Genomic DNA, 24033 nt, shown 5'->3' with positions numbered 1-24033 from the left:
CGCTGACTCATGAAACATTCCCTATACTTTTTTTTTAACCAAGAAATACTGTTTCTGAAGAATACGTAATCACATCTTGTGAGGTGGTAGTAATTTCTAGGAAACAATGACCCAGAAAACAAAAAAGGTTATAGTTACAAATAATGAGCGAACTGTGTCAAATAACCTGTATCTGGTGACCAGAGTGACCAATGGAAGAAAGGATGGCTGTTACAGGGAAACCAGAAGAGGCTGAGGAATGCAAATAAACAGACAGCAGCTGTCCGAGTTCATGCTGGCAATTCCATATTGTGAGTTGTATCTGGGTGTGAAGAGCAACAGGCGATCACATTATCCCAGCAGCCTCACTGGTAAAGCATACATGAGCCGTGACAGCTGCTGATGAGTTATTTTGGGGGAAACAGTTTTTAAAGTACCGAATTGCAACTGTGAAAACATACACTGCATGCATTAAAACTATCTTTTTAGGTCAAGTGCTTTTTAAGACTTAAACTACCTAAACTCTAGAAATGAAGTTAATCTGAAATAAAATCAAGTCCGAGGTATTTCAGTAAATAATCCCCTACTCTAATGACCATGGTATATTTCTCTCCCTTTCTCTACCCTTCTCAGACAAAAGGACTATTAAAGATGGTATATTCAATAAGGCGTTAAAGAGTCTCTTATTTAATTACATTATTTTTGTTAACACTGACATACATGATTTAGATAACATGAAAGTATAAAACTTTTCTCATTAATTGTAATATACTAGAAACTTAAAATACATTTAAAATAGATTAACACATTAAACATATATTAACTTTAATATAATCATAACACGTTCACAATATCCTAATTAATTAAATAGAAACATCTATCCCCAAAGTACACATTATTAAGTACAATAATGTTATTACATTTTTCATTTTCATATTTCCACCAATCCTGAAACTTCTTCCATACAGTAATGAAACACACCTGGTTTCTTCCTCTGCGTTTTCCATAATTCCTTCTTACTAGGGCTTTATAATTCTCATTTTTCTTGGTTAAATAGTAATATAAAACACAATCAGGAACACTCTATAAGTAAAAAAATTATTTTTGAGGATCCAATGAAATAAAATTTTTAAGAAATCAAGTAACACTTTCAAGGAAAATCTGTTATTCTTAAAAGTATAAACTGAAGGGAAATAAACATGGCTAGTATCTTAAGGCATATGTAGGCTCTAAAAATATATACATTATACCTACTATTTTAATGAACAATTACAGTTGTCTTAATCCAAATTATGCAAAAGATACCAGGAATTATCAGAAACATTCAAACACTTTATTAACCAATAACTAAATTCCCTTTCTTACTGCATATATGTAAAATATTTTGCTCAAAAACACTCCATCCAATCCACTGTGAAAAACATTCAGGGAAAATCAGGACTCTGATACTTTAATTAGAAATTTAATAAGGTTCAAAATGTATTGTAATCTATGTGTTTTTAGTGAACTATAGTGTCAGGTCGTTTTTCATTAACCCTGAAAATTAGTCTGTATTCTGTGCTTAGGATTTGTAATCACATAATTGTAAATATCACTATACTAGTCACATGAGAATCTTTTCTATATCAAGCCCTTTGCAAACATCAGTTCTATTTAACTACTTCCATGCATTAGAGCACAAAAATTTCAAAGTAGCAACCATCACAAACCTATAAACATTCTCAATGCAAACCACTTCTTACCTTCCTCTCCAAGTAAGATGCAATTAGTCCAAAGTTTTTTGGATGCTGGATAAACCTAAGTAAAAAAAAAAATAACACACACACATACACACAAACATTTTAACAACTTAAAAAGAAGGGAAAAAAACCTTGGGAATAGAAATATTATGTACAGAATAATTCCCAGTGATTCCTAACTGCCAACCTGAGGAACAACTGCAGAAAAACTGGAGTCTTTTCAAGGGCACAGATTCCTGGGCACCATCTACCAAGAACTGCCTGGACTGGTCTATGGTAGAGCTCAGAAATCTGTACTTTTAAAAAGCACACTTAGGTGATTCAGACACCACCCAAGTTTGGGTACCACGACTCCATAACCTCAGTTCTTATCTACTACCTATAGTCCCACCTATAAACTTATGGGAAGATCATATCAAATCTATATTCTCTACTTTCCACAGTATCCATTCAAATGCTAAAAAGGGGCCAAGTTTTAGGGGAAACAGTTCAGTTTACAAGTAAATGCCAAATACTTTTACTAACTCATGTAAGCTTCTATTAGAGAATAAATTAAAATTTAAATTACTTGTCCTTAAAGATCTCCTTCTCATGGTCAGTCCAAACATTCATAAACTGCCTCTCTTTATAAACCTTCATAGGGTCCTCCATAAGCCCATTCATGTTAATAAACTTGACCCGTCTTTGTTCTGCATCAAACATCATAGGTGGGATCACAGAGAGCTGTCGCATTTGTTTCTCATTATTCTGAAAAAAAAAAAAAAAAAAAAAATGCAATTTATATAGAATAAAATTTAAAGATCACAGACCAACTGTCTTAATATACACTAAAAAAACACATATGTAGTTTACTGATAATACTAGTATATACCATAACATCTAACATATAGTAATTACCCATATCTAATAAATATTCATTGAATGAATTACAGAGGCAGAGAGTATACATATTATTTTTTTATAATCCACTACACTACAATTTGAGAAGAGTTCTTTAGTTAAATGAAGCTGATACTTCAGATAACGGAATTTTAGGCCTAAAGGACACAAAGTAATGTCAAGTTTATTAAAGTAATGGCCTTATGAAGCATTTAACTATAATAACATAGTCTCATTTTAAGAAGTCTTATCATTTTAGAGAAAAAATTTTAATATCATTTTAGAGCACAATGAATAGAAAAACAAGCAACAGGCACCAAAACCTTAAGGCCATTGATTTTAAATTAACTAAACTCACTTAAGTATTAAATACATCTTGCTAATCTTACTTAATCTTTCCATTGAATATTTAAGATTATTATCCTTAGAATTTCAACTAAAACTTTGTTACGTCTAACAATTTATTTTCCCCAAAGTTTAATTTACTAAGTTTATAAGCACGAACTTCCATGAAAAAGCTTCTACCAGAATTACAGGTATTAACCCCAATACAAGGCTAGGTTTTCTCCTAAAACTATTCTTCATAGAAGTGGATATTGCCTTAAAGTCAAGTCCTTACAAAGTCTCTAATTTTATGAGGTTCTCTCAATCAGTTGCAGTACCAAAGTACAGTTTAGGGTAGACATATTAGCTTGAAATCATCTCAGTTAATACTAGTTTTGGATGCTTACAGATATTTCCTAATGGAATCAGTCAAAAAGCAACCAAAGAAATTTAACACAGATTTAGTCATCATTGCAGGGATTATGGCTACAAATTTTGAAATCGATAGCAAGGTAATAGTCGTCTTTGATCATCACTTAAAGGGACCACTACATTCAAATAAGCAAGACCTTCAGAATTTAGAGATAAGGTTTTAAAAAAGCCATGTTAAAACCAAAACTAGCAAAACCCAATAGATAGTACATGGCTTTTGGACAGACTTTAAGAGATATTTTGAATACAGCTAAGAAGACTCAGTGTTAGGGGCTGAAATTTTTTCTACTCAACATTGATTTACTAACATCATATCATATCTCTCTCCCAGGCTCACTTGGCCAGAGAGCACCCTCTGGAGATCCCACCAGCACTTCAGGTCCACAACCGAATATACAAACATCTGCCAAATACATGCTCCTTTGCTATTTTAGGCAACAGCACCACCAGCTCAGTCCTATAACCTAGAAACCAGGGAGTCACTACTCCATTTCTCTTCTTTCTCACCCCCACACTTAATCCACCCATCATGTCCTGTCCATCCTACCTAATCTCTCCTATCCCCTATTCCCTCCTATATATTCCTACCACTGTTGCCCTGAATCAGGTCCTTTTTTTCAATATAACAGCCTCCTCGACTCTTTCTAGGCCTCCCTGCTGCCAAAACTCTCTCTGTAAAATGCCAAATGATCAACTGACTGCCTTGTTTAAAACTCTGAATGGTTGGCCTCAGTCTTTGGAACTGTCCAAACTCGATAAATTTTCCCTCATTTATATACAAATAAACCCTTAGTTCCTGGGGTATGAGCCTAAAATGCCTGAATAATTAATGAATTAACTTGAATTAAATCAGGTAAATTTCTTACCTCCTGCTCAGAGAGCCCATCAATAATTTCAGAAATCTCATGCTCACTCCTAGCAATGGTGGCTGAAAGACCAGCTCCCCTCTGCCCAACTCTAAATATGAGGGAGAAATTAGAAATATATTTAAAGGCCTTTTATAAAGAAGACAGGTCAATTAAATTACTTTTATACAGATTACTTTTCTGAATGGGACTTTTTTAACCAACTAGAAGTCAGAGAAGAAAACTAAAATGCTATTGCATAACTTTTTAAGTTAATATGTTTGAGTCATCTATAAAATTAATAACAATTTAAATGCTGAGATTAAGATTTAAAGGTTACAAGTCCAAGTTCAAATAGTAGAACTATTTATGGGAAACTTCCGGAAAAGCAGTTACTGGTGCCATTTCCATTTCAAATAGCAGTCTTTTGTCTGACTTTCAGAGAACAGAACAGCAGACTTAGAAAAATACATCAAACATTTTTTAAAGGAGGGAAAAAAACACAACCATCATTCCTTACAAAAACTTAATCACGATTAAAGTGGCTTACATGACTTACATGAGAGAGTGGAGAAGAAAACTAAAGATTTTACCTTTGCAAAATCCTTGTTCTCTACAAGTAAAAACAAATCAGAAACTATCTGCCAATATCAAAGAATTTAATTAGCAATCAATTTAATACTGTTTGATTATGTTGGTAGGTAATGAAGGACTAAGAGATATTCAAGTCTATTCTTATTAACTGTCATTTCCACAGGAATGGGTATTTTCAAGAACGGAAGAATTAATTTCAAAATATTCACTTAAATTTAGATTCAACAGCATTTTTAAATATAAAAAATTAATATTAAATTCACCAAGACATAATCTTTGCTAGTTGATAATGAAGTTTTATATTCAAAATAAAAGTTGTTTATGAGCTTTCTTAATGATCAGATTCAAGTAACAATAAATATTGTGAAAGATCAAAAATGTGATTCAAAGGAACACAGCACAGTCATCAAACTACTTACCGTTGAAATCTTTCTTGCTGTTCTCTTTGTTTCCGAATTTCCGGAAACTGCTTTTCATAGTACTCCCTTGTTTTGCTTTCTTTAGCTTTCCTCCGAGGATTATTTTCTATTCTGTCCACTTTTTTCTCCCATGCCTCCATGAGCTGATCATAACGTTGGCAGATTTTTTGCTCCTATTAAACACCCGTAGTAAATTAATAATTAAACTAAACTCTTTGATTCTGACTAACCTAATACTTTAAAGTAAATGCTACTTCTTAAGCCTAAATCAGAAGTACATTTGGCCTATGACTCAATTGTGAATGAAAAGCTGTCCTTGATCCGAAAGAGGAAAGAGAAAGGGAGTTCTGTTTCCTATGAAAGATCAACATATAGAGCACATTTTGGCTGGATTTTTTAGTTAATGTTAAGGTTATACAAATTAAGAAACTAACTGATGAGCTACTACTAGTAACTGACCAGCTACTTTTATTATTTTTCTGATAACAATATATATCTTCATTGTCCAAAAAATGGAAAATTAAAAATAGAAACATGTAAATATTTCCAAATCCCAATCACCCAAAGGCAACCATATTAACATTTTGTTGTTATCCTTCCAATCTGTCAGAGAAAACACTCACACTTTAACCATTTCTCTATTGTTGGGGGTTTTGGTTACTTTCAGTTTTTTGCCATTATAAATAATGCTATATAGGGGCGGCCCAGTGGCTTAGCAGTTAAGTGCGTATGCTCCACTACTGGCGGCCCGGGTTCAGATTCCGGGCGCACAACAACACACTGCTTCTCCGGCCATGCTGAGGCCGCGTCCCACATAGAGCAACTAGAAGGATGTGCAACTATGACATACAACTATCTACTGGGGCTTTGGGGAAGAAAAAAAGGAGGAGAACTGGCAATAGATGTTAGCTCAGAGCCGGTCTTCCTCAGCAACAAGAGGAGGATTAGCATGGATGTTTGCTCAGGGCTGATCTCCCTCACACACACAAAAAATAATAATAATGCTATATAATAAACATTTTTGACAGTCTGGAAAAGGCAGAAATTGGTTGTACTTTATGATAAAAAAATCCAGTGAACTACACGAAACCAAGAATTAATGCTTTTAGAGAAATGAGTAATGTAGGATCTCATTTTTTAAATAGAGAAGGAAAGAAAGAAGAACCCTCCATTATCGGCATAGAATTGTATACGTGTCGGAAAACACATGGATAGAAAAAGGCATGGAAGGACTCGTGAGAAACTGTTAAAGTGGCATTAGAGAAGACAATATTATGTTCCTCACACTCCCTACCACCTCCCCACGCCCACTTTTCAATCATTCTTTTCAACTCCTATGTGTCTTTTGTATCTTTCACTTTTTCTCCACCTCTACTGCTACATCCTCAGTCCAGGTCAACATCATCCCTCATCTAGATTACAGTAATAGCCTCCTAAACGTCTCCCACGCATTCTTAATGGTGTAGTCAAATGCAAAGTCTTAAAATACAAACCTGAACATTTCACTACCTCAGTTCAAACACTGAAAGATGCCCTCAGGATCTAATCCAAAGTCTCCTAGGTGACCTCCAGGACTGCGGACAATCTGGCCCTGGCTTCTTTCAGCAGCCTCATTTCTCACCACACTCCCAGCTCAGTCTAAGCCCCAGCCATCTCTGAACCTGCTACCTCCCTCTACCTCCCAGACCTTCACTTAAGCTGCTCCCTCGGCTTGTCTAAGCTTCCAGGGTACTAGTTTTCCTGTGAAACTTTCCCTTCATGATTCATATCTGCATTAGCTGTCCCTCTTGTGCGCTCTCACGGTCATGTGTATGTCCTTTACCACAGTATGATCACAATACTATAACTGCCTGCTGACCTGTCTGCCTCCAGTTAACCTTAGGCTCCAGAAGGGCTAATATCACATGGCTATCATGCTCACCTTTGTAGAATAAACATGGGACAGAGTAAAGAGCCAATAAATATTTATTAAACAAATCAGTGAACATATAAACTTTATAACTAAATACTCTGTGAAGTACGAAACAAAGTCGGTGCCTCTATGTTTTTATCACCAGATAGCAAATTTAGCAATTACCACAATTACAACAAAATTACTGGATAGAAAAAAAAAACTTTAGCTAATTTTTTTTAATACTTGTATGTTCTTGGCAAAAATAAAAAATTCAAGACAAGTAATTTAAGATAGCATGCAAAGGACTCGACTGGCAAATTAGAATACCAGAAGTTATACATCAAATAAAAGCTGCTGACTCTCTCGCGCTTTACAATTCATTAAACTGCCAGGTCATTAAATATAATACAAAGCTCATTTCCGATGTGAATTAAAGAACATCATTTATTTATTAGACAACTGAATTTAAATGAATCGGATTGTTTGTCTAAAATTAGTATGAACATATTACAAAAATAAGAATACTGGCATTATATTTTCTGTAGCTTAATTTCCATGAAGAGTATAACCACACAAATTTAGGACTGCAAGTCATATAATAAATATGAAAAACTATCTGAATTTGAAAGAACAGTAATGTCTAATCAACATAACCATAACTTACCCACATTTGTTTAAGGGTTAAGAGACTAAATGTAGATCATCTTATTTCTCTTTCATATTTTTTATAACTACTCACCATTTTTTTTTATTTTGGCTAGATGAAAATGTTATATATGGATGACCAAAGAAATTAATTTGATAATGATATTAAACATGAATTATGATATAAAAATGTTGCTAGAATTAGATTTATATTTAAGTCACATCTATAGTTACTTTCTAAATCAGTACCTTTTCTCAAATATAATCAAGAACCACTCTGATTAATAATGGGACAGTGAATGCCTAAATAAGCATGAATGGGAAAGTTGTACAAATTTCAGTTAACAAGGATAGGACCTCACCCTTTGTTTTCTTGCATGATTTCTTCTTTTAAAAAATAAAATGAGTTTTTTCCTCATCACCTGGTTTCTAGAAGAGAAAAATATGGTTGTATGACATTAAGAAAAAGCACAATTTAATAATGCATTCACTTTTTTTTTCAGAGACACTGAAAAACAAGCAAAGATCCCTTAAGAATATATGATGTAATCAAAGTTAATCTTAATTTTTTCACCCTGCAAAATAAGACTTTTACAATAATTAGAACTGTCTAAAATTCCTCCCGCTCCATAGCAAAACCTTATACAAATAGTTAATTTTAATTATTACATCCAATTATAAGACAAATATTATTTTCAAGTTATAATTACACAGTTATTGAGTCTTCTTAAGAACTGTGGTAACATAAACATCTTTGTACACTCTTGGAGGAGAGGAGGTAGAAGAGAAGGAAAAGCTTTTCAAGTTACCTCTCTACCTCAGGTATGGTACTGACCTCCCTTCTATGAGAATGTATACCAGCATAGAAAGAGGTGACTTCTGCTTTAAACAGAAGATTTTCTTCAGTCACAGAAATGACACAATCCACTCTAAGAAGTAATGGAGGGCAATGTGACAAGACAAGAAGACGTCTCTTATATCTTAATGTAACAGTTTCACTTTTTAAATTTGAAGCATTGTGACCTTCAAAAACAATGACATGCAGGTTCAAATATAAATATTTATACCCCACCTACTTCCAGAAAGGATTTCAAGCTGATTATTCAAATATAAATACAAAGCCAAGGCAAGTAGAAGTAAGTTTTTGGATTATCTGCCACTCAGGACTAACAGTGACACTGGCTCCACTCAAATAAGCATGGACAATCAGGAGCTGGCTATATGGAAAAGTAGCCAAGAGATGAAAAGAATTATTAAAAGGTACATTTGCTATTTCATACAAAGCAAATGACGGTGATGAAAGAATAGCTACTGAACAATTCATATGGATGCATGCAGCTAAGTAAACGATATTTCACAAGGTGAGATACAGTGGAAGTGTTACCATAGATTCACTTTGTTCTAATTAAGTCATACGCAAAAGCAAATGACAATCAATAAATATAGTTTAAAATGTTTCCTAAGAACTTAAATGAAGAAGTCAGCCAGTCAGTAACCCATCTCAGGACAGGGTGCTGATAAGCATTGTAGTAGGCAATGTAGATAACATGAAATAAATTAGACAGAGCTGTTCTCCAGCTAATACTGGGGGTAAAAAGACAGAACACAAACATAACTGAAGCTTTGTGAAAAAAAAATCATTAAAAGTAGCCAACTAGATTTTATCTGCTATTCTCCTTTCAAAAAATGTTAAAACAGCTAAACAGTTCCAAAACAAGGCATATTTTATATGAGTTTTGCCTAACCTACTTTTAAGGGTTGTCAAGACCATAGTAGCATCTCACAGAAAAATTCTAAGTATACGACTTTTATTATGAACCACTTAACAAAAGTTAAAATTATTCAAATTTCAATTTTTTTCATGCATACTACCATGCAAATTATATTTGCCACCAGTTCTGCAAAGTAGTAAACTATTGCACATACTCTCAGTAAGAAATCTTTTAAAAAGAAAAAAAAAATATATATATATATATATAAATAGCAATGTGCTCATTAGTAACTGTACTAGTAAATAATTATAATGTTCTGGCTATAGTTAATAAAACATAAAGTAAAAATATCACATTTTTGTTACAAACTAAGAATAATTCACCTAAAATTCTCTTCAAGTATGATAATTTAAAAAAAAAAGATACCTATCTAGCTTCCTCTCTTACTTCAATCAGATCAAGAAATTAGGTTTTCTTTTCTTTTATTTTCTTGTTCCAGAACCTGCATCCATAAAGGCCTGGTATCTAGGATGAGCAAGGCTAAGCAACTACATTCTGGAGCAGTCTCCTCACCAACGTGAGATGACTGAGCGCTTCCAAGGCACCAGGACATTAAATGGCAGAAGGGTCTACAAATACCGTCATTAGCAAGAGTCATGGAAGGGATTTCCCTAGAATAGGATTTTGAATAATGATAAAATGATCCGTGGCACTTCTACTTTGCAATGGCAGATGTGGCTTGGTGGGGGACGGTGTCATCACTAGTCTTAAATGAAAAAGCTTCATTATCTTACTTCATCATGCGCCTTGCAGGTACTCCACTGAAAAAAAGACAAAACAGGAGGCAAAAAATTCAAGCCTCAAGGTAAGCCATTTCAATGTTAAGTATCCACCTTTTTACTAGCAGATTATAAAACCAGCTAGTTTTATGCAATAATTTATTTCATTTTTTGGCCTCGGAAACTCAAAGCTGTTACCCCAACCCCCAAGAAGCCAGAGGAAGATAACATATAGTAAAACAACAGTAAATTACACAAATCTAAAACACACCTACACTATATTATAATAATATGTCAGCAGATAAAATAAAAATGATCTCTTTATAGAATATATGGTCTTTAACTGAAGAACTCCAAAGATGATAAATACTTACGTCTTGATGTTCTCATGGTACACCTTAGTATCTGATGGCTGGTTATAGAGTGGCTATAAAATAAATAAAATATTTACATATAAAATGTTGTACATAAGTCTATGAAAAGACAAAGAAACAATTTATATTTTAATGTAAGCCTAGGTAAAGAACTAACGGATCTACGCAATACACGCCCTACCAAAAATTCCACACTTTTGGGTTCCTTGCATAATCCTGTTTACCCCATCTCCTAACAATGCCACTCCTGTAAGAAAGTTTATAAATCCATTGTATCTCATAATAAATACATTTATTCATAGGTTTTTAATTTCAAAGGCAAAAGAAGATTAAGCACGGTCATCATCCTAACTGTGATTCAAAGAACTTTCTATTTCTGTTCTTACTTCTCCCTCCTTCTACCTGGAGTGATTAAATGGCTGTTCAGGCAAAAACAAGTTCAGGATAATGCTTCTGCAAAGGTAACTATGTTTGCGCACCATTATTTTAAACTTTATCACTAACTTACTGCCCAGCTACATCCCAAAATAAACAGATTGTATTCCAACTTATTCTAAGAAAAATTACTACAGAAAAAGCACTAGAAATGAAAAAAGAAATTTCTTACTTACCAGTTCAACTTTTGGGCCAAGGCCTTCAAATATTTTATGAGCTTCTTCTGCTTTTTTCTACAGATAAAGACAGTATCATATTGTATAATTAAAAGATTACATCACCTAAGTGCAAAGTCAATTTAATAATTTTACCTAAAGACTACAGTTGAATTTATCCTTATTTCCAAATATTCTTCTTTCATATGATAGGCTGAAATATTTTCTAATTTTATTTTCATAGCTTCCTCACCAAATTCAGTCAAAGCTTAACATTTGTATTGAAAGCAACACCTAAAGAATTGGTACGTTCTTAAAAGCAAACAGATATTAAACAGCAAACAGATTCTAGGGAGAGGGAACAGAGATCCAGTATTAGAAACAAATCCCTCAAACATTCTAAATACTTCAACTCAAAATGACCTTAGTAAAAATTAAAAAACATAAAATATCATGAAGTTGCCAATCTTTAGTGCGCTAACAAGCCAAATTGATCCCTTTGAAGAAAAGCTTATAACAAACTTACTTTCTAGTTACAAGAAAATCTTAGCAATAACCAAACAACAGAGGAAACAACTAGTTTGAATTACTCAAAAGTGTTCAGTAGTAAATAAACATTGAATTATATATTTTCTACATTCCACTTTCACAAGTAAAATAATCTAGACCAAAGTGCATCTAACAGAAATCTTCCTTTAATAGACAAATGAAATATAACAAAACTCAATACTAGGGCCGGCCCCGTGGCTTGGCGGTTAAGTGCGTGCGCTCTGCTACTGGCGGCCCAGGTTTGGATCCCAGGCACGCACCGATGCACTGCTTCTCCGGCCATGCTGAGGCCGCGTCCCACATACAGCAACTAGAAGGACGTGCAACTATGACATACAACTATCTACTGGGGCTTTGGGGGGAGAAAAAAAAAAAGGAGGAGGATTGGCCATAGATGTTAGCTCAGAGCCAGTCTTCCTCAGCAAAAAGAGACGGGTTAGCATGGATGTTAGCTCAGGGCTGATCTTCCTCACAAAATAAAAACCTCAATACTAAAGATGTCTAAACCGGAATTATATGACTAGCAAATGTGTCAGTGGTTCTCAAATCTCTCTCCTGCTCCCAATCATTCTCATTAGTAACAGTGGCTCACTGCCTGCTGCAGACTCCCACCTCAACGCATTTGTGGCTGGGAAACTCTCCAGGGCTTCTGATATGACACACAAATGGGAATGGATATCAACCAGTATTTCCCAAGTGTAAAGACATTCCCTTAACATTCTCCTTTTCACCTCATTTATTAATCACAATCCATCAGTCAAATATTTATTTAAGCATATATTATATGAAAAGAACTATGTTTCACTACCACAGGAAGCACAAATTAGTGTAATGTACTTTCTAAACTCCAAGAAACTTAAAATGTTCAGATGAGAAATAAACATAAAAACGTCAAATACAAAACTATAAAAACCCATTAAATTTGCACAGCAAATCCTATTTCTGTAAATAGTTTTAAGGCAGGATTTGTCAACGCTGGTACTATTAACATCTTGGGCCAGATATCTCTTTGTTGTGGGGGCTTTCCTATGCATTGTAGAATATTTAGCAGTAACCCTGGCCTCTGCCCACTAGATGACAGTAGCACTCCACCCCTCCCCCAAGTTATGACAATCAAAAAGGTCTCCAGTTGAGAACAACTGTTCTAAGGTAACTTAATCTCAAGAAGCCAAAATATAATTATCACTGTAGTCAAATTTATTAGCTTTAGGCATACAGTCATGCACTGCACAATGACATTTCAATCAACGACGGACTACACACGCCTAGGTATGTAGCAGGCTATACCATCTAGGTTTGTGTAAGTACACTCTACGATGTTTGCACAATGACAAAATTGCCCAGCAATGCATATCTCAGAACATATCCCCGTCGTTAATTGACGCATGGCTGTATATTAAATAACATACAAATACAGTCAGCCCTCCATATCTGTGGGTTCCACACGCGTGCAATCAACCAACTGCAGATCACAAGGCCTACAATGGCTGCATCTGTACTGAACATATACAGACTTTTTTCTCTTGTCATTATTCCCCAAACAATACAGTGTAACAACTTTTTACACGGCATTTACGTTCTATTAGGTGTTACAAGTAATCTAGAGATGATTTAAAGTATATGAGAGGATGTGCATAGGTTATGCAACTACTACACCATTTTATATACGGGACTTGAGCATCGTGGATTTTGATATCCATCAGGGGGTCCTGGAACCAATCCTCCGCAGATACTGAGGGATGACTGTAACATCATCACAGATGATAAATTGGGAAATATCTAGCACCTGCAACTCTTTCTAGACTCAACAGTTTTTAAATTTGCTTTCTCAAGGCTTTCTATTAGAGTCTATACCAAGAACAGGAAGGGGTCAGTGAAATTGTACACAAATAATACTGAGAAACAAAGAAGTAAAATTATATTATGGCAAATATTTACTAGTATCCTATTATATAGAGACACTAACTTTTTCAGGGTTAATCTTAAAGGCTGATATTTAAGATGTTTGCAGACATCTTAAGATTTAAGTTTTGCAAAGTTTTATTAAATATTTGACTTCGCGTTGGCTTGATTGCTAAGAACAGATTAACCTATCAATAGCTTGGAAGAAAAAAAATTTAATTTAAAACCTTCACTTTTCCATATTATAATTTTTATTCTAAGTCTACAGATAGAATTAATTAATTCCTCAAACATATGTTGAGTATGTTCTATGTGCCAGGAATTTGCTAGACATTAAGAAAACAATGAATAGATGGCCCTTCCTGGTGTAGGAGGATAAGGGATCTTGAAAGGCTTCACAGAGAAAATGATACTTGAGCTGTGTTGTGAAGCTCAAGTGCACTCGACAGACAAGACAAGACAAGAGAGTGGAACGCCTGAAGGCAGGGGCAACGCCATGAGGTAAAGGTATTAACAATTTCAAGGGAACATTCAAAATCTTTTCTGGTAGGATATGACTAAGAAAGGAGTATCGGGCCAAGGGCCAGGCAGGTAGGGACGTAAGCATAAAAAGTTTGGGCTATTCTGTAGAAAGTGGGAAATCATCAAAAGGTTTTATCTGAACAATCACACAAGGGGGACTCAAATATGAAGGATGGGTTAGAAAGGAAAAAGACTGAAGAAAGGAAACTCAATATCTGTGCAAGAGATGAGGGCTACTGCTAAAGGAGAAAGAGAGAAGTGATTAATCAGACTAATACTTAGGAGGTAGGGCTGATGCTCTTCACTGATTAACTAAATCTACAGAGTGGCAAAGACGGAAATGGATAATTCCTAGGACACTGGCCTAGGAAAGCAGAGGTTGTCGGCACTAAGTATACTCTCCACTGTCAATCCCTTTCTTTCCTATGGTGTCACATTAACTTGCAAATCATTCAATCAAAACATAAACAAGATGTTTTTGAAAACTACACTTATATACCCCGTTTTCTATATGTATTATAATTGTGAAATTAGAGGATTTACAAATATTTTTGGAACCTACAACTGGGAAGGGTAACAGCAAATTGAACTGTTAAAAACAGTCCAGGAGAAGATCTGTTTATAGAGACTAAATGAATCTTAGTCTGAAGTTTAAATATGAGGCAAGGCAACTTTCCTCTCAGGAAGTCAACTTTAAAATTAACAGCCACTTTTGGGTAGTCGTCTTCTTCCCACTAACTTTCTAAATAAAAAAAACATGGCTTATAGAAGATAGAGGCCCTCATCTCTTAAGCCACATTTGGCTTAATTCCCAATCAATGTAGACTGCTGCCAAACAAGAGGGAGATGGACTCTTGTCATGCCCATCTCTCCTTATCTATGGTGTCAAAACAGATAAGGTCATTCATTAAAGAAAGCTAAAGAGGCAGTGAAGGTCTTACAGAAGGCAGCACAGTGAGGCAGAAAAAGCATTGGAGAATGAGTAGTGAGAAAGCCTGTGTCTAGCCCATCTGTGCTCTCATCGCTTGCCCTCCAGGAACCTCTGCTACAATTTTATGACTGCACAAGTACCACACAGCAGATGACTAGTAGCAGGTATACAAAAAGAATATATTTTTTAAAAGATGATTTCTACAGTTACTGTGAGTTTACAATAATCTTCACTGTAAGTCTAATATTAAGACAGATTTCAGGTTTGGTTGTTCTGTTCTTCACAGAACGCACAACAAATTGCATATGTAAATACTAAAATGAAAAGAAGAGGTCTGGAAGGAGTTTTCGGTTTTGTTGATGGGCATCAATAAACATTTACTATACTAATTAATGAAAACATATATATACAAAAATTAGACACAAAGGAAACTCTCTATCAGATCTTAATCAATAGTTTTCAGTCCTCACATTCTAGTCAGGCAACCACAGAGTTCACTAATATTGGAACTGTTTATTAAGCCTGTAAGACAAGGCTAATTAAGAAATTCAACCAATTAATAAATATCATTAAATTCAATTTATTTGAAGATTAACTTATATTAAGAAAGAAGTCAACATTTTATTTTATAAGATTCTTTTCCACTGTTATCAGCTCTAATCCCTATTTATTCCTGAGGTCACAAACTGGCCATGAAGTCAATCAGCCCACATAAATGCAGGAGATTTCACATAAAACTCCACGTTCCTGGCTTCTCTTAAATGAGGGGGCACCTGTTTCGACTGTGGGCCACATCCCTGCATGACCATGGAGTCACTGCCCCTCTATGCACGCCATGAGACAGTCCTCATCACTTGCTTCCCTTAGTGCCCTTCACCCTCATTGGATAGATCTTCATGTAGATTGTTCTGTCCATTCCATTAATTGGACTAATTTTGAACCCAGCCAAGAAAATAATATTAATTGCTCACATTTTTACCTGCCCATGACACTTACCATTATCTTAAGTATTATATATCTGATGACTTTCAGTTATCTATCTATATACACTCATACAAGTATATCCGAGTCTAAGATCATTCCTACAAATGTTTATTTAATGACTAATTCACAGTTGTTTTTCCTAAGAACAAGTTCCTTTAGGATCTGGGCTATTATAAAGTCATAGGCTGCCTGTGTAAGATGTACTGATTCTTACAACTCCGCTCACTACAAAGCAAATAAATTGAAACACCAATTCTAATTTCTATCTTATGATCGTCTTTAGCTAACAAGCCTATTCTCTCCCATAGTACTATAAGTACATTATTCTCTTGGGGACTGGGGACTTCTGGAAGCCCAGTGTTAAGCAGCTCTGTTGGAAAGTTTTCTTTGTATTAAGGTGAAATCAGTTTCCCTTTAACTGCTAGTTCCTGGGTTCAATTCCAGCCAAAAACTAACTTTGACATCACAAAATTATTCATAGAATTGAGGCCTGGCTTTCCTAAATCCATGGACGCTTTTAATTATGAGTATGAAACAAGAAATTGTTTTAATAAACCTAAAAAAACCAAAGTCCACCTAAAGGTCAATGGTTTCACACTTTATAACTAAGATTCAAACCATAGCCCAGCTATCAATTCTGAAGCTGATAATGTAAGTTGTTTCCACATCCAATGACCCATCTCTATTAGAATGCTATGAGTATTTGGCATTAAATGTCCTTATAAAATGAAAAACTATCAAACGGCTGTTTTGTATTACGTGCTACAAACTTGCTTGTCAGTATTTATATAACAGGAGAGAGACTCAGCTGATAAAATAATACTCATTAAATAATATTTATACAATATAAGATATAAATGAAATATTAAATAATTTAAGACACAACTGTCAACTTTTCTTCAATCTATAAGGAAAAAACATGAAGCTTCAGTCAATCAAAGTTTAAGAACATTAAAAATTATAACAGAAATCAGGTTTTAACACAATTAACATCTCCACAGAACACACTGATAACTAGAAAAGGCACAGTAAAGTGGTTTTAAAGGCCTGTGTCATCAGAAATGGCATGGGCTTACCCGATTCTCATCATAAATAATTTGGACAATACTGCGGTGCTTCTGCTCCACAGGAGGAGGGGACACAGGTTTCTCAGGCTCAGGGGGTTTAGCTGCTTCTTCTTCAAGCTGTTGCTAAGAGACCCAGAAAGGAAGAGTCAGGCATCTGGTGCATGTCACCCCCACCAGTAATTAATCAGCAGAGAAAACACATGCTACTGAGCAATGCTTTGTTGATTCTATAGAGCAATCATTTAATCTACCAGGGTCTAATGGATCCAAGGGCTCTAACCAATCCAATCAGATTTATTTTGACTAGTAACTAAACAACATAAATCATCATTAGATAGACAAATCCTTTTATATTTTAATTCTGATAAATTTAAAGCAAAATAATAAGAGAAACTAAACATATGAAGGTATCCCATATATCTCTATCACAATGACCTTTTGTGGCACTGGAAAAACACTTTTATATGTTATACATACACAGTATGTGTTAATGTCTGGTGGGGGGAGTATGGTAGAACAGCATTTAAGAATTAATTCTTAACTCAACACAGCATCAAGCTCCCCTCAAACACTCCCTACCCCTGCCCTGCTAATCTTTATATTTGTAGTCAAGAGGCACTGGCAAAACCACAAGAATAGGGACTGCTGATGTGTGCAATTACAAAGCAGAAAGCTATCTGTATTGCTCTGCCTGGGTTTCAGCTTAGCGTCACTCTTTAGAAGTGGTGTGATCCTACAACCCTTTCTAGGACCTTACCTCAATCTTGAACAAGTATATAACCACTCATATGTAAAGTAGGAATATTAATCCTACCTATCACAGAGCCTTTTGAGAAGATTATCTACAAATGTTTAGTAAAGGGCTGGCCCGGTGGCGCAAGCAGTTAAGTGCGCGCGTTCCGCAGTGGCGGCATCCCATATAAAGTGGAGGAAGATGCGCACGGATGTTAGCCCAGGGCCAGTCATCCTCAGCGAAAAAAGAGGAGGATTGCCAGATGTTAGCACAGGGCTGATCTTCTTCACAAAAAAAAAAAAAAAATGTTTAGTAAATACTACATACAATTATTAATGAAGTAAAGCAGGGACTTTGCTTGGTTCACTGCTTTTTTTTTTCAGCACCTAAACTGGTGCCTGATACCTAGTAAATGCTCAACAGAGAGCAACATGAATATAGTATAAGTTCACTGTCTAAGATAATAAAAAAGATATTAGGGAAAGATGTTAAGTCTACTAAGAGCCTTGAGGAAAAATTATCTATACTACTAAAATGACTGATAGTCAAGGCTCCTAGTGATATAAATCAGACCAAACCCAAATGAAAGGATAAAAATCCTCCAGGAGAGAAGCTCAAGGACCACTTCCATTTGGGAATTGAAAGTACTCTTGCAGTCTGCTATCTGTACAAGCAAAAGACAGATATTTGGAGTTGTGAGTTCATTTTTATGGGAATAAATTCTTCAACCATGCCCTTTCTGTCCCTTGCCCAGAGGGCCTTCTTTTACAATCCCTGTGAAGTAGTTGTAGAGAAAGAAATAAACAAGCTTCAGGAAATCACATTTTGTTCTTAGTACCTAAGTAGTCCTGGGACAAAACCATTGTAACAGAAAGACTAAAAAAATAAAAGAGGCCAGCAAGGTGGCCTAACAGTTGAGTTCGCACGCTCCCACACAGAAGAGCTACAACTCTACAACTATGATACACAACTACGTACTGAGGCTTTGGGGAGAAAAAAGAAAAAAGAGGAAGATTGGCAACAGATGTTAGTGCAGGGCCAATCTTCCTCAAAAAATAAAAAAATTAAAGAATACAAACTTTTCCTCACCTATTTGTTCTTTTACATTAACTTTACAATAACAGCAAATAATTAAACAGATTTAGTTGTAATTTTTATTGAAATTGTATAAAACATATCAATTAACATTGGATTAGCACACATTATTTAACACTATATTTCTATCCAACTACAGTATATTTATTTACTCAAGTTGTCTTTTATATTCCTCAATAAAATCTGGAGCTCCCGTATATCTCATGACGATCATATTTTCCATTATTTTTAATTACTATAATGGGTTAGTGTTATTGAGCACTTACTATGTGCCATGTATTATATAATATAGTCATTATCCCAACTCATACAACAACCACATGACTTAGTGTGCTTAGTAGTATTATTACCATTTTACAAGTGAAGAAACTAAAGAAAAGACAGGATCAGACCAGACCAACACCAACCTAGCAGAACAGACCCACTAAGACTTAAAAGAACTGTCAGGCATATTATTATAAATTTAATATGATCTGGGGCCGGCCTGGTGGCGCAGGTGGTTAAGTGCACATGCTCCGCTGCGGCAGCCCAGGATTCCCCGGTTCGGATCCCAGGTGCGCACCAACGCACCACTTGTCAAGCCATGCTGTGGCGGCGTCCCATATAAAGTGGAGGAAGATGGGCATGGATGTTAGCCCAGGGCCAGTCTTCCTCAGCAAAAAGAGGAAGATTGGCAGATGTTAGCTCAGGGCCAATCTTCCTCACCAAAAAAAGAAAAAAAAATTAATATGATTCAATAAGTAAAGCAAGGGTCAACATATTTAAAAAAAAAACAAGCAAGGGAATCTTAAATGACCAAGAAGATTTAAAAATGAGCCAAGTAGAAGTTCCAGCAATAAAAACATAATTATTGAAATAGTTGATATATATTTGACAGCAGATTAGATATAACTAAAAAGAGAAATGAAAACTAAAAGGCAAGGACAAAGAAATTGCCTACAAGGAAGCCCAAAGAAGCAAAAAACGGGAAAGAAAAGCAATTAAAAGACATGGAAAACAAGAGTGATGTTAAATCTAACAGGAATTTCAGAAGGAGAAAACAAAGAAACTGTAGGAAAGGGTTTTGTAAAAAAGATAGTGGCTTAGAATTTTCCAGAGCTGATGAAAAACTCTACCACATTCAGGAGGCCCAATGAGTCTCAAGCTGGATAGATTAAAACAAAAGAAAGAAAGAAAACCCAATCCTAAATATGTCAGTAAAAGCAACAGCACCTACAGAAAAAGATATTGAAAGCAGCCAGAGAGAAAATTCAGACTACCCACAAAAGAATAAAAATTAGACTAAGAGCTGATATGTCTTAACAATGGAAGCCAGGAGACAGTGTACCAACAGAAAACAGAGAAAAAAAGCCACTGACCAAATAAAAGTATCTTTCAATAAACAGGCATAAATGAACGGCAACATTTAAGTCATAAAAACAAAACAAATACTGAATTTGCCAACTAACAGATTCCCACTCAAGCAAATTCTAAAGGATGCTCTTCAAGCAGAAGCATGTACCCCAAATGGAAGATCTGTGTCGCAAGATGAGCAAGTCAGATGACAAACACGTGGGTAAACCTAAATGAACACTGATTATATACAATAATGGCTTTGGCAGTTTAAAAAAGCACTAAAATATATGACAACAATAGCATACGAGCTGGGAGGAAAGAGAAAGAAATCAAGAAGTTCTATGCCCTCATATTACTAAAGAATATGGTTAATGGGACCAGCCCAGTGGCGCAGTGGTTAAGTTCACATGCTCCACTTTGGCAGACGGGGTTTGCAGGTTCGGATCCCAGGTGCGGACCTATGCACTGCTCATCAAGCCATGCTGCCCTGGCATCCCATATATAAAGTAGAGGAAGATGGGCACGGATGTTAGCTCAGCGACAATCTTTCTCAAGCAAAAAGAGGAGGATTGGCAACGGATATTAGCTCAGGGCCAATCTTCCTCACCAAAAGAAAAAAAAAAGAAGAAGATGGTTAAAATACTAATTAGTTTTAGGCTTCAAGTTAAATAGGCTGTTAAAAGGTCTGGGGAAACCACTACAAACAAAGAAATAGTATACAAAATTCAAACTATTGGGACAGGAAAAAGTAAACAAGACAAATAATCTAAAATAAGGATTGGAAAAAACAAACAAGAATACCAACATCAGCATAAGAAAGACAGGACAAATAGAAAGCATAAAATAAAACAGTTAAAAATAATTGAGATATTACCAATCATCATAGTCAGTTTAAAAGAAATACATTATCCTGTGTAAAGACAGCTTGTCAGACTGGATAAAAAACAAAACCCAGCAATACACCTGTATAAGTGATACGCCTTAAATGTAAGAGCACAGAAAGCAAAAGGAAGGAAAAAGATAAACTAACCAATATCAATCAAAAGAATGCTGATCTAATTACATCAATATCAGGCAAAACAGACCTAATGGTAAAAAGCATTACAAGAGATAGAATGCTATTACCTTATAATAGAAGGTTTCATTGACCAGAAAAATATGAATCATAAACTTGTATTCACCTAAAATAACAGTCTCAAAATACACAGGATAAAAATCGAGAAGTGGGGGCCGGCCCCATGGCTTGGCGGTTGAGTGCGCGCGCTCTGCTGCTGGCGGCCCAGGTTCAGATCCCGGGCGCTTCTCTGGCCATGCTGAGGCCGTGTCCCACATACAGCAACTAGAAGGATGTGCAGTTATGACATACAACTATCTACTGGGGCTTTGGGGGAAAAGAATAAATAAATTAAAAAAAAAAAAATTGAGAAGTGGGAGAAAATATCTGCAAATCATACATCTGATAAGGGGTTAATATCCAAAATATATAAAAAACTCACACAACTCAACAGCAAAAAAAACCAAACAATCTGATTAAAAAATGGGCAGAGGACCTGAATAGGCATTCTTCCAAAGAAGACATACAGGTGGCGAACAGGTACATGAAAAGATGCTCAAGATCACTAATCATCAGGGAAATGCAAATCAAAACTACAATAAGATATCACCTCACACCTGTTAGAATGGCTAATATCAAAAAGACAAGAAATAACAAGTGTTGGAGAGGATGTGGAGAAAAGGAGAAAGGGGAACACTCATGCACTGTTAGTGGGAATATAAATTGGTGCAGCCACTATGGAAAATAGCATGAAGGTTCCTCAAAAAATTAAACACAGAACTACCATATGATCCAGCAACTCCACTTCTGGGTATTTATCTAAAGAAAATGAAAACACTAACTCGAAAAGACACATGCATTCCCCATGTTCATTGCAGCATTATTTACAACAGCCAAGACATGGAAACAATCTAAGTTTCCATGGACGGATGAATGGATAAAAAAATGTGGTGTATATATGCAATGGAATATTATTCAGCCATAAAAAAAAATGAAATCTTGCTGTTTGCAACAATATGGATGGACCTTGAGGGCATTATGCTAGGTGAAATAAGTCTGACAGAGAAAGACAAATACCATATGATCTCACTTATATGTGGAATCTAAAAAAACAAAACAAAACAAAATACTAAGCTCATAGATGCAGAAAACAGACTGGTTGTTTCCAGAGGCAGGGGGCTGGGGCGGGCGAGTGGTGTTGGGTGAAGGGAGTCAAAAGGTACAAACTTTCCAATTATGAAATAAATACATCATGGGGACGGTAATGTATAACATGGTTACTGTAGTTAATAATACTGTATTGCATATTTGAAAGTTACTAAGAGAGTAGACTTTAGAAGTTCTCATTACAAGAAAAAAAATTCTGTAACTATGTACAGTAGTGATCACTTCACAACATATACAAATATCTAACCATTTCACAACATACACAAATATCTAACCATTATGTTGTACACCTGAAACTAATATAATGTTGTATGTCAATTATACCTCAATTTTTTAAAAAATTGAGTACTAAGAGAGACAAATCCAAAATCACAGTGGTTAATTGATAAGTTTCAGACAAAAACGACACAAGACAGAGATGATTTTTAAAAGTAAAAAATACACATTCTTCTCAAGTATGTCCAGAGTATTTTTATGAAATCTGATAAACATACTAGGCCAAAATTCAATAACCAAAAATTGCAAAAGACTAGGTATTAGAGACCATACTCTCTGGCCAAAATAAAGGTAGAAATCAAATAACCAAAAATAGTCAAGAAAAAATTATACACCTAGAAATTAAAAAAAACACTTCTAATTGATACAGGGGTCAAAAAAGAAACGACAACAGATAATAAAAAGTATCACAAATTAAAACTTGTTGAATGAAGCTAATGTAGTGAGAGAGAGAAGCAGAGAGGGAAAAAAGGAAAAAAAAACTAAAAAATTAATGTGTTAAGAAGTTATAAAAGAGAATTAAACGAAAGAAAGGAAATAAGAAGCAGAAACTTATGATACAGAAGATATAATTATATTCCAAAAAATGAGGGAAAAAAATTATCTCCAGAAGAAATAGAACTGAATTAAAAAAAAAAAAAGTTGAATCACTAATTTTAAAAATCTTCTCTCACACTCAAAAAAGACCCACTAGAAGTCCAGCTGCTTTTACCAAGTTCTATCACTCAAGGAACAAATAATTACAATCTTAGTCAAACTATTTCAGAGTTTAGAAAAGTTATAATATTAGCATGATGTTACCAAACCAGACAAGAATAGTACAAGAAAAGAAAATTACAGGCTAACCTCTCTCACAAATAAGAACATACAAAAACCCCAAAACAAACATTGTTAAAGCAAATCCAGCAACTTATAAAACATAGATAATACATCATGACTAAGTTAAGTTAAACCCAGAAATCCACAGGTGATTTAACACTAGAAAAATAATTATTATAGTTCATTATATTAATATATTAAAGGATAAAAATTATATGATCAGCAAACTTATGCAGAAAAAGCATTTGATAAAATTCAACACCTCTTCATGATTCAAACTCTTAGCACATTAGAATAGAAGGGAATTTCCCGACCTGATGAAGGATGTCTATAGAAACTGACATAATCATTGGTAAAAAGTGAAAGGCATTCCTTTAAAAGCAGAAAACAACAA

General features: G+C 35.0%; 1 protein-coding gene across 13 annotated transcripts in view; it reads right to left on the bottom strand.

Annotated features, from left to right (window-relative positions):
- Positions 1-24033, bottom strand: part of NCOR1 (nuclear receptor corepressor 1) — a 156360-nt gene that overhangs the window by 84988 nt on the left and 47339 nt on the right. For 8 of the 13 annotated variants that reach the window (XM_058559592.1, XM_058559591.1, XM_058559602.1 and 5 more), the window contains exons 6-15: positions 17170-17283; positions 11227-11283; positions 10616-10668; positions 10257-10283; positions 8113-8179; positions 5212-5384; positions 4220-4310; positions 2287-2465; positions 1722-1776; positions 961-1062 (exon numbers count right to left, since the gene is read on the bottom strand). In XM_058559592.1, coding sequence (XP_058415575.1) covers positions 961-1062; positions 1722-1776; positions 2287-2465; positions 4220-4310; positions 5212-5384; positions 8113-8179; positions 10257-10283; positions 10616-10668; positions 11227-11283; positions 17170-17283 — 918 coding nt within the window. The remainder of the gene's footprint in view (positions 1-960; positions 1063-1721; positions 1777-2286; positions 2466-4219; positions 4311-5211; positions 5385-8112; positions 8180-10256; positions 10284-10615; positions 10669-11226; positions 11284-17169; positions 17284-24033) is intronic. The other 5 variants (XM_058559598.1, XM_058559604.1, XM_058559597.1 and 2 more) reach the window with 1 other exon arrangement.

Source organism: Diceros bicornis, chromosome 18, assembly GCF_020826845.1.
Source record: "Diceros bicornis minor isolate mBicDic1 chromosome 18, mDicBic1.mat.cur, whole genome shotgun sequence".
Classification (NCBI taxonomy): domain Eukaryota; kingdom Metazoa; phylum Chordata; class Mammalia; order Perissodactyla; family Rhinocerotidae; genus Diceros; species Diceros bicornis.
The sequence above is the reverse complement of the archived record's forward strand: the minus strand, read 5'-3'. Positions and strand labels throughout refer to the sequence as shown.